The following is a 13,550-nucleotide window of genomic DNA, read 5'->3' as shown; positions in this document are numbered from 1 at the left end:
TGGGACCTATCCTCAACCCCAAAACACAACTGTAGTTCAAGTGCATCTTACTGAGCTTTCTCAATATGATCAACTTCTCTGTAAATGTGAACTTTTCACCCATATACAAGAAAAAAGATGACTCAAAATGCAGCCTTTTGTGGTGTTTTCCATATTACACTTGTTTACACAGCATACTATTGCACTTAATTATAAGTCTTGTTCTGACTATTGAAAGTATGAAAGAAATGTGCTGCACATTGATTCATTCAGTTGATTGTGACCAGCAGGGGGCCCCCAAATAAAGATCATAAAGCTATAGCCACTTGTTTTCCAATATTTATTTTTTTTAAAAACAAGATTAATTCATGTGAAGCAAAACTGCATAAGCTAATAAAACTTGTTTTCAGAGAAACAGTTTAAAGATGTTTATATATTTTTACTGAGCAAGACAAAAATGCAGCCAATCAGGTGCAAATGCAATGCAGACAGCAAAGTGAAGACGATAAACAAAATAGTAAAAACTCTTAAAATATCTTATTAGGCAGTTACTGTATCAATGAACTATAACTGAGACAAATGAGAATGATTTCTGTATTTTATTTAATAAGTAAAATACCATCTCAAGATGGCTGTTGATGAGGCTTCAGTGTTGAGTCAGTTGTTTGATCAATAGTCTGATAGATGGCCTCTTCAACAGAATCTGCTGTAAGACTCTGATACACGTGACTCTGTCTACTGGTGTCCAGTTCTGTGTAGATCTGATCTTGTGTTTGTGCTGAAACTACATCTATGTAGTAGGAATCTGTGTCGACCGGCTCTGTGTTTGTATAATCTGGGTTTGTGGGTCTGTAAAATTCCTCTTTATCACTTTGATCTTTGAATGAGTCTGGATGATTTATTCTTTGGTGTCCATCCTATATGAAAGAAATATATATAATCAGATTTGTCAGGAAATTATATGCTGATAACATTATGATAGAAGTGCATGAACTCACCGGCATTGAGTTTGATGTTGTTCTGGTGCGGTGGAGAACAGAACCTGACAAGAATGGATAAAGTGATTTATTTTTCTTCAAAGGGTCATTATGAACCGTACAACGTGATCTCATGAGAAAACGTGTATTTTTACGTAAATTGTGGTTCTGTATGTTTTCATACACACAAAAACGTACAACATTGACGTATTTATAGCACTAAAACGTAAAAATACTTACATATTAACAGCAAAAAACGTAAATCATGTAACGTAAAGTGTGAATGTATATGAATTCCCATGTATTAATATTAAAATCGTGGCTTTAATGATTTAACGATGCTTTTAGTCGAATTTATTAAAATCAGTTTACTCATCTACTTAATATGAAATAACATTTCTGTTCGTGACTTGTGCTGCTCGTTTCGGAGGATTACATAATGTTAAACAAGACTACAATTTGAAACCTTATGAATAAAATTTCTGTAATTGATTAACCATTTTGTAATATTTAGTTTGTTTGCTGAGAGACACAGAAGGCGTTTTCTCCAATGCAGCTACTGACAATACAACCATAAGATACACCAAAGCACAACATAAATTCACAAATCACATCCATTTTATTTGTTCTCTGTACTCCAAATCTTTAGAATCCATATGTTTTAAGGAACAGATCCAAATTCAGCCCTTTATCCATCGATCTTCATCTTCATTCTCAGCAACAGCGACAGTCACAGTCAAAGCTCGCGCTCGTTATGATTCAAATTTGAAAGTAGCGCCAGCCTCGAGAAGCGTTACGACATGGTTTACGGCACTGATATCGAACGCTCATTGGTTCTCCCCTGCTTCGTCACAGATTGCGACATGCCGTGTTTCAGTTGATTGACATTTGAAATGAGTGCGCGCCTTCACGGAGAGAAGCCGGATTTATCATATTTTCATGGATTAATAAGTTAAATTCTGCTCTGTACCCTATAAAAAACTATTACCGCCAGAGAGGACTGTGACTGGAACTCATCATCATTTGAACTACTTTTGGTATCACTTTTGATATTTTCGCAAAAATTGTCTGGCTTGTTTGTCTCATTCTTTTATTTATAACAGTGGGTAGTTTAAAGAAATGGTTATGGGTAGGTTTAGGGGTAGGTGTAGGATTAGTGGCTCAAAATATTGTTTTAATGTTATATTTTTACTAAAATTGTCATTTTCCTACACGTTTCTGTTCTTTATGTTTTATTCTTTTAACATACTGTATAAAATAGCTTTAGGTACGGGATGGGGTTTAGGGATCTTACATTTATCTACAAAACGATAAAATGGAAATTATACATATATCTTTATGACATGAAAGATACATAAATATTTCACGTTTTTTCGCTGTAAAAACGTAAGTATTTTTACGTTTTAGTGCCATAATTACGTCAATATTGTACGTTTTAGCACCTTTCTAAATGTACAAAAATGTACGTTTTGTGTCTTTGAAAGTTACGTATTAATACCTACGTATTAACAATGAGAAAAAAAAAGGATGAGAAAATAATCCATATTACATATAAAACAACACAAATATTACAAATTCTGACATTAAAAAGAGCGCAAGTCACTCGTATTTCTTAAGGAACACTGCCCAACAGCGACACCCGGAGGTAAAGTTACAGCAGGAGTCATGCCTCCCTTTGCTCTCATAGAAAACCATAGAAAACTACAGACCCCCGGCGTGCGGTGGGTTTTGTGGGGGGTAATTGAGAATGAATGGGGGAAAGTCACGTGAGAGGATGCAATGTCTCCATCGCGCTATGATTGGATGTAATTGGTTATGATTGGATATGATTGGTTTGTGTGATAAATCCCGCCTCTTGTTGACGTGCATGTTCCACGCGTCAGTTTGAATGAACAAATGATGGCATCAATGGGAAGACTAATTGAAAAGTAAGTAAACAGATCACCCATTTAGATATCACCGCTTTATGTCACGTCAAAATCAAACTTGAAATGGACTGAAAACACAATGACTGGGGGGGGGTTTAAGGTGAAGTCACCTTAAAAACCCGGGTGACTTTTTTTGAAGATATATACAGTAGCATATAGGCTGTACCCACATGGTTTAAAATAAATCACATGGTGCTCATGTGCTTGAGATGATCCACAGAGATCTGCTCACCTGAGTTACTGCGGCTGTTGTGCTTGAGGACTTGAAACAGACCAAACACACACACGAAAAACAGAGCGAAAACACACATCGAAGCCACCATCATCATGAACCTGGAGTTAGACTCTGTTGATGCAAAGACCACAATGAGTTGACTGAAAAAAGCCAAACCACATGCTGTGTGTGTGTGTGTGTGTGTGTGTGTGTGTGTGTGTGTGTGTGTGTGTGTGTGTGTGTGTGTGTGTGTGTTTCTTAACCTCACCGCCAGGTTCTTCCAGGAAGTGGTTTTTGGTTTGTTCTTGGGGATCCCCTGCACAGAAAACAAAAGTGAAAGGACTATAGTTCATCATATACAGTATATTGAAACCTCAGCTGGCATTCATTCACCACACATGTGTGAATTCAGTTCTCACACTGACTCATAATGAGACGTGTAAGAGGAAGACGATGCTGTATCACATCCCATCTGAAACCAATGTGAGTCTCAGTGGCACCTCAACAATCCCTGTAAAGGCCAGTTCACACCAAAACTATAAATATAAGAGCTATAACAATAACTATTAACGTCCACATCAACGCACAATATCTAGTCATTTTTGACTAGTTTGATAGTGCCACTATATTTAAATTATATATATATACATATATATCTGTGTGTGTGTGTACATATTTCAGATAAATGTATGTTTATGGACAAAATGACAAATGAAGAGAATATGAATAACAAACACAGAGCCTTTGAGGACAGTCACATCACATCAACTGCTCATATATTAAGGATATTCAGTAGGACAGTGAGTCTTCAGCTCTTGAGTTTCTCACCTTTGGTGACTGTTAACCAGATCTCGGAGGTGAAATCAGGCAGCAGACTGATATCTACACCACACCAGTACTTTCCAGAGTCTTCTGGAGCCAGTCTAGAGACGAGAGCTGTGAGAACATGAGAGCTGGTGTTGTCCAGAAGAGTCAGTCTCCCTCGTTCAGACCTCGTCTCTCTCCGGGTCGTCTGAACACACTGAGGATCTCTCTGAGCAAATGAATCGCTCATCTGGCAGAAGTACTTGCTGTTATTCTCGTACGTTTCAGGATATCTGCAGGTGACTGAGATGTTGCTTCCCACAGATCCAGTGACGGTAAGAGCCAGTGAGTTCTCCATCAGCCACAGCACTGAAAGACCAAGCACTGCTGACAGAGACCGATTCAGAGTTATCATGCTGAATTGTTGTTTATCAATGAAACTGAAGAGTAAAAAGTGAAATTCTCACTGATTTAGTGTAATGACAGATATAGTACCTGAGAAACTGATGGAGGTGACGGTTCTCATGACTGCCTGCTTCAACCTCGACTCCCACTACCTGTTCTCACACTAAATATATAATGGATAGGTATTCTGTGTGTGTGTGTGTGTGTGTAGAGTTACACTTCCCTATAAGTAAACACAACTGTGACAGAAGTATAGTTTGAAAAAAAAAAAAAAAAAAAAAAAACTCTTCAGAGCACTAAAGGTAAAGTCTGGCCATCATCCATTCATCCTTCCATCCACCAATCATCAATCCATCCATCCATTCATACATCCATCCATCCATCCATACATCCATACATAAATTCATCCACTAATCCTCAATCCATCCACCAACACATCATTCATTCAATTATCCATCCATCCTCCCATCTGTCCGCCCATCCAGGGTGTGTGTCTGAAATGATGCACCATTTCTTAAAAGGTGTTTTTTTTTTTTTTTTTAAATAACTATTTTTTTTTTTTAAATGGAGAAACATTTAGACATCAAGAATCAGCATATGAATCTGTGCATTCTGGGAGCCACTATAAAACTCATGACTCCCATCAAGCATTGCGGCATGAAGTATGTCACCATTGTTGAGATTCATGTGCTGATTTTGACGTGTCTATTTTTTTTTTTTTTTCCTCGAAAATGTATTTAAAAATCAAAATTCCAAATGTCAGATCTGTGGCAAGAAAGTGTTGTTGGTGAAAATAATCTATTAATAATGAATAACTACTTTTGTTCAGTGATGAGATTAGACAATCATATGATGATGAAAACTATGTCACCTGATCATGTTTGTTTAGGGCTTCCTTTGCAACACATTTGTGTTCATTGGTTCCCATATGAACACAAAGTGGTGTTAATTTAACACAGGGGATTTTGTGAGACCATCATGAAGACAAGAGCCAAAAGAAATAATTAAACAATGTTTTGAACGTATAGGGCTGTCAATGTAGCATGCTCAGGTATTTATTATTTAATAAATCAGGTAAAAAGATGGCAGGAATGCAGTGTCTATGATCTTTTTCACATTACAAGAGTAGAATACAAATGAAAAAGCCAAGAACCCACAACATGGTGTTTGGTGAGACTAGGAAACCTGTTGTGATGTCACTGGCTGGTAATTCAATTTGAACTTTTGATTTCAAATGTTTCCTGTGACCAAATAATAAAAAACATATCAGTTTTACCAAATTCAAGCTTGAATGTGGTCATTTCTGTGTGTGTGTTAAAAAAAAGGTCAAACGTGTTAGTTTCATAAGTTTGAATAAAACAGCGTTTTATGGAGCCCCTAAAGGGACACGCAATGAAAAAAGGTATGAAAATTTATGTCAATAGTTTTGTGTTCCCTCACAAATCTTTTGCATTCCACATGCAGGAAACTTTTGTGAATAAATATATATTATATATATATATATATATATATTTTTTTTTTTTTTTTTCTCCCATCTCATTGTTTTTCAATCACCATGCCATTTAGCGGCTCCTTATTAAGCAACATTAGCTGGGAAATAATTTTGATCGGTGATGTATTGAGACACTGCCGCTATGATTCATTACGGGCTGACACTTATGTGGGAGTGAGTTGTTTCTGGATGAGGTCATTTCCTGTCCCTCCCACATCTACTCCCACTTCCTGTTTCTTCTGTTATTGCCAGTAAACTGAAGACAGAATAAAACATCTCAAGGATTTCAAAATATATCTGTGTTTAAAGTGGCAACATCCAGTCTTTCTCAGTATAAGTTCCTATATTGAGTAATTCTTCAGAAAATGTTTCCAGGGGGGGGGGGAAAGGTTATGAAAACCCAATATAAAAACACAGATTTATTTTTATTTGATTTATTCCTGAACATTACTGCAGTTTTAATATGTGCAAACTCAAGTGAAACTGTAAATACATCTTATATGTTAATAAATCTATGTACCAATTAAAGTGGTGGACAAACATCATTTCTTAATGTTAAACATTTTGGGTTTCAAAATGTCAAATCAATAAATGCCACTGGATCATGAAAAACAACAACAACAACAAAAATGTTGAAGGTGTCTAATGTTGCTGGTGTGGGCAGGAGTCATGAAAGAGGAACAAAGATTTACTTCTTGTGCAAGAAAAAAACGTGAAGAGTGTGAAATCCATCAGTTTAATGCCTGCTGGAGAGACTCACCAGAACACGGTAAGAGCTACACTGGTTAGTGTGTGAATATAGTTTAATACTACTGTTGAAACCACTGACTTATTCAATAGGACATTTTCTTAATGAAAAATCATATTTTTTAGCTAAAGACTATGTTTTTCTCATGATGTGTGTGTCTAGTATGTCAATCAGAATGGCTCTGCCCCTTCCTCTGGTGTTTCTGCTCATGATTCATGGTGAGTCACTCCTGCGAATGTATTTATTTATTTATTTTTTAAATCATTAGTCACTTATCAAAGAAACTTCATTTTGGCATTATTTTAAACCATGTTTCCAGAAATCAGTGAAGCCCCTTTTAAAACCCTTTGGTGTTTGCAATGTCAGTGGTTCATGTGTTTAAAAAAAAAAAAAAAAAAAAAAAAAAAAAAAAGAATATGACAGTAATTGTTGGGGATTTCAAGCTGGCAAGCATCACACAATGGCTGTGGTCAATGAAGTGCACAATGATAAAAATACTATAACAACTGACTTTATTATAACATTCAGAAATAACAGGAAAACTCAGGAGAATAGGGCAAACACATCCACTAACATCGATGGCACTGAACAATGAACTAAGGAAACACAGCTTAAAGGGTTAGTTCACCCAAAAAAGAAAATTCTGTCATTAATTACTCACCCTCGTGCCGTTTTACACCCGTAAGACCTTCGTTGTTCTTCGGAACACAAATTAAGATATTTTTGTTGAAATCCGATGGCTCAGTGAGGCCTACATAGCCAGCAATGACATTTCCTCTGTCAAGATCCATTAATGTACTAAAAACATATTTAAATGAGTTCATGTGAGTACAGTGGTTCAATATTAATATTATAAAGCGATGAGAATATTTTTGGTCTGGTCTGACATCGTCTGACATCGGCGTGATGGTCTTGCTTGAGTATCAGCATTCGGATGGGATGTTGGTTTGCCATCTGCTGACATACTGAAGCACACTGCTAAAAATGCTTTTCTTATTTAGTATTGTTGTCTTGTTTCCATACTGATCTGATAATTACATGTAGATATTCTGACAGCTCCATCTGCGTAACGGAGAACATGTTATTTACACCAAATCTGTTTCTGCTAAAACTTGTGTAGTACGTATTTTACATAATAACACAAAATTGTAACACAAATAAAATACAGAGGTACATGATACAGAAATATATATATATATATATATATATATATATATATATATATATATAAGAATTCACAATAGTAATTATGAAAGAATGTTTTTTTTTTTTTTTTTATGTGAACTATCCCTTTAATATGTGTTTCAGGGGTTTCTAGTGCTGGTTGGGGTGTGAGTTACAGTCCTTCACACATCTGTGCACTAAAGAACTCATCAGTGATAATGAGCTGCACTTATACATACCCTACTGGATATCAGATCAAGAACGTGTTTTGGACAAAAGCCTTTATTAGGGGTGAAAAGCCTCCAGATCTGTCTGAGGACCCTGAATACAGTCAGAGGCTTCAGTATCTGGGAGATAAACAGCAGAACTGCACCATCAGACTGAGTCATGTGACACTGAAGGATTCACGCATGTACTATTTCAGATTCATCACTGATAAACCTGATGGTAAATGGATTGGTGATCCAGGAGTGACTCTTGCTGTCACAGGTGACTTTCATGAGGTTTCTCTCTTCTTCTGTACATTATGTTTAATAATAATCAGTGTATGACAGCAGCACTAGATATAATGTGTGTGTTGTGTTCAGATCTTCAGGTGGAGTCTCCTGAGAGAGTGACAGAGGGAGATTCAGTCCGTCTGACATGTAACAGCAGCTGCACTCTGACTGACAGAGCAACATTCATCTGGTACAGAAACTCACAGCCATTAACTGAGAGAAGAGACAGAAACAATGAACTCCTGCTGCAGTCAGTCAGAAGAGAGGATGCAGGCAGATATAGCTGTGCTGTACACGGACACAATCACATCTCTCCTGCTGTTGAGCTCAATGTCACGTGTGAGTACATTCAGTCATATTTTGGCCACTTGAGTAAATGTATTCACATATCAGTTTTTGCAAAATGGAAAATTCAGATTGTGTAAAAGTTTCAAAGACAAAATTGATTAGAATGCAAAAAAGCTTTTGTCAATTATTATCATTTTATATTCTGGACCTCTAGATCCTCCAAAGAGCGTCTCAGTGTCCATCAGTCCATCTGGTGAAATAGTGTCAGGAGATTCAGTGACTCTGATCTGCAGCAGTGATTCAAACCCTCCTGCAGAAATCAGCTGGTTTAAAGGAAGAACGTTTGTAGGATCTGGAAGAATCTACAGCATCTCAAAGATCAGCTCTGATGACAGTGGAGAATACAAGTGCAGATCCAGAAATCAACATGGAGAGAAATACTCTGATGCTGTGACTTTAAACGTCATGTGTGAGTTAATGATGGTTCAGTAACTGTTGTCATTAAATCCTCTAAACATTGTCCTCTAAAAAGTGATTGTGTTTTCTGTATTAGACCCTCCAAAGAATGTCTTTTTTTAATGTGAACTATCCCTTTAATATGTGTTTCAGGGGTTTCTAGTGCTGATTGGGGTGTGAGTTACAGTCCTTCACACATCTGTGCACTAAATGACTCATCAGTGATAATGAGCTGCACTTATACATACCCTACTGGATATCAGATCAAGAACGTGTTCTGGACAAAAGCCTTTATTAGGGGTGAAAAGCCTCCAGATCTGTCTGAGGACCCTGAATACAGTCAGAGGCTTCAGTATCTGGGAGATAAACAGCAGAACTGCACCATCAGACTGAGTCATGTGACACTGAAGGATTCACGCATGTACTATTTCAGATTCATCACTGATAAACCTGATGGTAGATGGATTGGTGATCCAGGAGTGACTCTTACTGTCACAGGTGACTTTCATGAGGTTTCTCTCTTCTTCTGTGCATTATGTTGAATAATAATCAGTGTATGACAGCAGCACTAGATATAATGTGTGTGTTGTGTTCAGATCTTCAGGTGGAGTCTCCTGAGAGAGTGACAGAGGGAGATTCAGTCCGTCTGACATGTAAAAGCAGCTGCACTCTGACTGACAGAGCAACATTCATCTGGTACAGAAACTCACAGCCATTAACTGAGAGAAGAGACAGAAACAATGAACTCCTGCTGCAGTCAGTCAGAAGAGAGGATGCAGGCAGATATAGCTGTGCTGTACACGGACACAATCACATCTCTCCTGCTGTTGAGCTCAATGTCACGTGTGAGTACATTCAGTCATATTTTGGCCACTTGAGTAAATGTATTCACATATCAGATTTTGCAAAATGGAAAATTCAGATTGTGTAAAAGTTTCAAAGACAAAATTGATTAGAATGCAAAAAAGCTTTTGTCAGTTATTATCATTTTATATTCTGGACCTCTAGATCCTCCAAAGAGCATCTCAGTGTCCATCAGTCCATCTGGTGAAATAGTGTCAGGAGATTCAGTGACTCTGATCTGCAGCAGTGATTCAAACCCTCCTGCTCTGAACTTCAGCTGGTTTAAGGAGAATGAAAGCTCAGCTGTTGGATCTGGACAGAGTTTCAGTGCACTACAGAGTGGACGCTTCTACTGTCAGGCTCACAATCAACATGGATCTCAGAGATCAGACGCTGTAACTGTCACAGGTGAAGCTTTTATTAACACACTCCTGTATCTTCACATCATTCATCAGTTTGGAGAGTTAATCATGATGATCTTCCTCTTTCAGTTCATCATGGTGCTGGTAGGAATGTGATTGTGATCGCAGCGGCATCTGGAGGATTATTCATCATCATTATCATCATCATCATCATCATCATCATATTTACAATGTAAATAAAAATCTGTCAATGAAGAGTATAAATTTAATGTGATTTTATATGAATACAGAATAACATGTCATTATTAAATGAAACAATGAAATGGGTTGTTTGTGTTTCCTTTTTAACAGTAAGAAGAAAAAAATAAACAGAAGATCTGCGATACATGAGTGTGAGGTGAGATGATCAAAGAAACACAGAATGATATCAATAAGAACATATATATTATCACACTCGGGATTTTACTACTGCTGTATAAATGTGAGAATAAAGACATCATGGAGTGATTACACTTTTGATTGACACTTTTGTTGGCAGGGACTCTTATTTTCATGGAAAACATTTAAAACCTTTTCTCTCTGTTTCCCTGTAGAACAATGATCCCAGTACAGGCACATATGCAGCTCTTGACCTCAAGTCCAGATCTTCTGACCTCTACGACACACTCGCTGTAAGTGAAATATCAAAAACCACACGTGCAAAAGAGTTTGTGTTTTCAAAAGTCAGGTAATAAATAATCAATGTGTTCACATAGACTGTCCATCCCAGACCTGCCGTTCACCAGTCGAGCTCTTCAGATTATGAGAATCTGTCAGTAAGTGTGAGATCCTCAGGTTGTCTCAGTATGATCAATAAAAACATTCATCAGCAATCAATCTACTGGTCAGTGGATACCAAGCATAGTCTTTTCTTTCTTCTACAAGCTGGATTATAGCAGTTTTTTTTTTTTTTTTTTAATTTTAAGATAAATCTGATCATTTGTACCATTGTAGTGTTGGTTTATCATTCATGTGCAGAACTGTGTAAAAGTGTTTCTTGTCTTATTTCTGTTGTAGCCACACAGCAAGACACCACGATAAGATGAAGCACAAGTTAAACTTTACTCAACTTTTGGGTTTTCGTTGGACACGCCCACATCACAGCTACCAATGAAAATGAAGGACTTTCTGTGTGAACGCCACTGTAGAGTTTCCATTCTGCAGTGAAGTGATGTTTCTCATCACGTCAAGTTCAATTGGGAGAATGGGAGAATGAAATTATGTGTCTCTTACAGGTCCTGGCAATAATTCAACATAAAACAGTAACAACAAGACACAAATGTATAAACAGGTCAATTTTTGCATATTATATAAAGTGTTAAATTAATGTAAATCCGACGGATTAGACAAAAAGACAATATACACAGTATACAAGACATATTGTGAGGTTCATTAGAAATGTATATGTTTGAAAGCATTTAAAATGGCACAGATACAATAGCAATCTAATACCTGAATGGTTTAAACAGTCTTACCCACCTTTTTCCTAATGAGCCTGATGTGTTTAGATTCTGCTCCATCTTTAGTTCTGACGGATGACACTGTGCGCAGTGACAGATGTGTGATGTTCCCTTTCCATTTCCTGTGAAGTGTATCGATGTTCCCTTATTCCCTATGCTGGTCGCAGTGCCTTTCAAACTGAACATGTTCCCTCCCTTTAAATTGTAATCTCACTTAAGAGAGCAGAATACCCTGAAGTTCACTTCACAGTCCACTTACAGTCGATTGGAACACAACTGAAGTGCTATCTGAAAGAGTTTTCCACTGAGTTTGTGCAAGAATATTTTTATACATTTTATGTTTATCAAAGGGTCGATGAGGCTGATTCATTTTAAATAGAACATAAATAGAACATTAAAAATTACCAAGATCATTTTCAACCTTCTGTTTTGAATCTGTGCTTTAAGGCCCTGATATACTTCAGATAAAATAAATGAACTGGTGTGACGGCATTTTGAACAAAATCAGTTTAAAACGCAGTTTGTTTGCAGTTCAAAACCGCTTTCCAAAATTAACTTGCAGTGTCGAGATAAATCGGGTCCTCCCTCGAAATCAGGTCTCTATCAAATATCAGTTAATGATTATACTAAGTACATATGAATGATATTAAAGGGTTAGTTCACCCAAAGATGAAAATTCTGTCATTAATTACTCACCCTCATGCCGTTCCACACCCGTAAGACCTTCAATCAACTTCGGAACACAAATTAAGATATTTTTGTTGAAATCCGATGGCTCAGTGAGGCCTATATAGCCAGCAATGACATTTCCTCTCTCAAGATCCATTAATGTACTAAAAACATATTTAAATCAGTTCATGTGAGTACAGTGGTTCAATATTAATATTATAAAGCGACGAGAATCTTTTTGGTGCGCCAAAAAAAACAAAATAACGACTTATTTAGTGATGGCCGATTTCAAAACACTGCTTCAGGATGATTCGGAGCGTAATGAATCAGCGTGTCGAATCATGATTCAGATCGCGTGTCAAACCGCCAAACTGCTGAAATCACGTGACTTTGGCGCTCCGAACTGCGGATTCGACACGCTGATTCATTATGCTCCGAAGCTTCCTGAAGCAGTGTTTTAAAATCGGCCATCACTATATAAGTTCTTATTTTGTTTTTTTTAGCGCACCAAAAATATTCTCGTTGCTTTATAATATTAATATTGAACCACTGTACTCACATGAACTGATTTAAATATGTTTTTAGTACATTTATGCGTCTTAAGAGAGGAAATGTCATTGCTCCCTATGCAGGCCTCACGGAGCCATCGGATTTTTAACAAAAATATCTCAATTTGTGTTCCGAAGATTAACAAAGGTCTTATGGGTGTGGAACAGCATGAGGGTGAGTAATTAATGACATTATTTTCATTTTTGGGTGAACTAACCCCCTAATTTAAAATGTGTATAGCTTACTATAGTGCATAATAACACAAACTTACTATAATTTGTTTCACTTGATAAACTGTTAATTAATGATAATAACATAATAGTAATAGCCAATTAAGTGAATAATTGAACATCATTACATTGTTCTTTTTTATAACTGAAATATTTGGACACACTGTAAAAAAAATAAAAAATAAATAATGGTCCAAGACTGTCAGCTACGGCTGCCAAACTAAATCTGTAAAATTAATGTAAAATACTCTAATTTAAATAAAGTTCAAAAACTTTAACAGAAATTTTCATTAAACTTTTTTACAGAAAAACACTCAAAGAAAAAAAAAAAAAAAAAACAGAAAAACACACATTTTACAGGGATTCCCTGAATTATTACAATAAAACCCCTTTACTGTAAAAAATAATCTTTAAAAAAACAAATGACTTTCAGCAACTGCTGCCTA

The 13,550-nt window shown here is 36.6% G+C and overlaps 4 protein-coding genes across 10 annotated transcripts in view; 1 reads left to right on the top strand and 3 right to left on the bottom strand.

The window, feature by feature from the left end:
- The window catches only part of LOC127499227 (CMRF35-like molecule 5), a 106,390-nt gene that overhangs the window by 15,375 nt on the left and 77,465 nt on the right, over window positions 1-13,550 (bottom strand). The gene's annotated exons all lie outside the window — the stretch shown is intronic.
- The window catches only part of LOC127497565 (uncharacterized protein DDB_G0271670-like), a 149,089-nt gene that overhangs the window by 104,224 nt on the left and 31,315 nt on the right, over window positions 1-13,550 (bottom strand). The gene's annotated exons all lie outside the window — the stretch shown is intronic.
- LOC127500111 (uncharacterized) lies at window positions 306-5,004 on the bottom strand. 2 transcript variants are annotated; one of them, XM_051871066.1, is made up of 6 exons: window positions 4,398-5,004; window positions 3,927-4,289; window positions 3,367-3,414; window positions 3,117-3,230; window positions 978-1,021; window positions 306-896 (listed from the first exon to the last, which is right to left on the bottom strand). In XM_051871066.1, the coding sequence occupies exons 1-6, from the start codon at window positions 4,426-4,428 to the stop codon at window positions 603-605; spliced, it is 894 nt and encodes a 297-aa protein (XP_051727026.1). In that variant the 5' UTR covers window positions 4,429-5,004; the 3' UTR covers window positions 306-602. The 2 variants fall into 2 exon arrangements, with proteins under 2 accessions (XP_051727026.1, XP_051727104.1); XM_051871144.1 differs by having other exon boundaries at window positions 3,927-4,286.
- The window catches only part of LOC127496649 (B-cell receptor CD22-like), a 158,506-nt gene continuing 151,194 nt past the window's right edge, over window positions 6,239-13,550 (top strand). Inside the window, exons 1-12 of one of the 3 annotated variants that reach the window (XM_051864848.1) lie at window positions 6,645-6,765; window positions 7,856-8,200; window positions 8,299-8,547; window positions 8,711-8,965; window positions 9,106-9,450; window positions 9,549-9,797; window positions 9,961-10,203; window positions 10,287-10,389; window positions 10,509-10,554; window positions 10,751-10,828; window positions 10,913-10,972; window positions 11,214-12,076. In XM_051864848.1, the coding sequence (XP_051720808.1) occupies window positions 6,693-6,765; window positions 7,856-8,200; window positions 8,299-8,547; window positions 8,711-8,965; window positions 9,106-9,450; window positions 9,549-9,797; window positions 9,961-10,203; window positions 10,287-10,389; window positions 10,509-10,554; window positions 10,751-10,828; window positions 10,913-10,972; window positions 11,214-11,237 (2,070 nt within the window). In that variant the 5' untranslated portion in view covers window positions 6,645-6,692 and the 3' untranslated portion in view covers window positions 11,238-12,076. Of the gene's footprint in view, window positions 6,569-6,590; window positions 6,766-7,855; window positions 8,201-8,298; window positions 8,548-8,710; window positions 8,966-9,105; window positions 9,451-9,548; window positions 9,798-9,960; window positions 10,204-10,286; window positions 10,390-10,508; window positions 10,555-10,750; window positions 10,829-10,912; window positions 10,973-11,213; window positions 12,077-13,550 lie in introns of those variants that run through there. The other 2 variants (XM_051864341.1, XM_051864425.1) reach the window with 2 other exon arrangements.

Source organism: Ctenopharyngodon idella, chromosome 1 (genome assembly GCF_019924925.1).
Source record: "Ctenopharyngodon idella isolate HZGC_01 chromosome 1, HZGC01, whole genome shotgun sequence".
Taxonomy (NCBI): domain Eukaryota; kingdom Metazoa; phylum Chordata; class Actinopteri; order Cypriniformes; family Xenocyprididae; genus Ctenopharyngodon; species Ctenopharyngodon idella.
The sequence above is the reverse complement of the archived record's forward strand: the minus strand, read 5'-3'. Positions and strand labels throughout refer to the sequence as shown.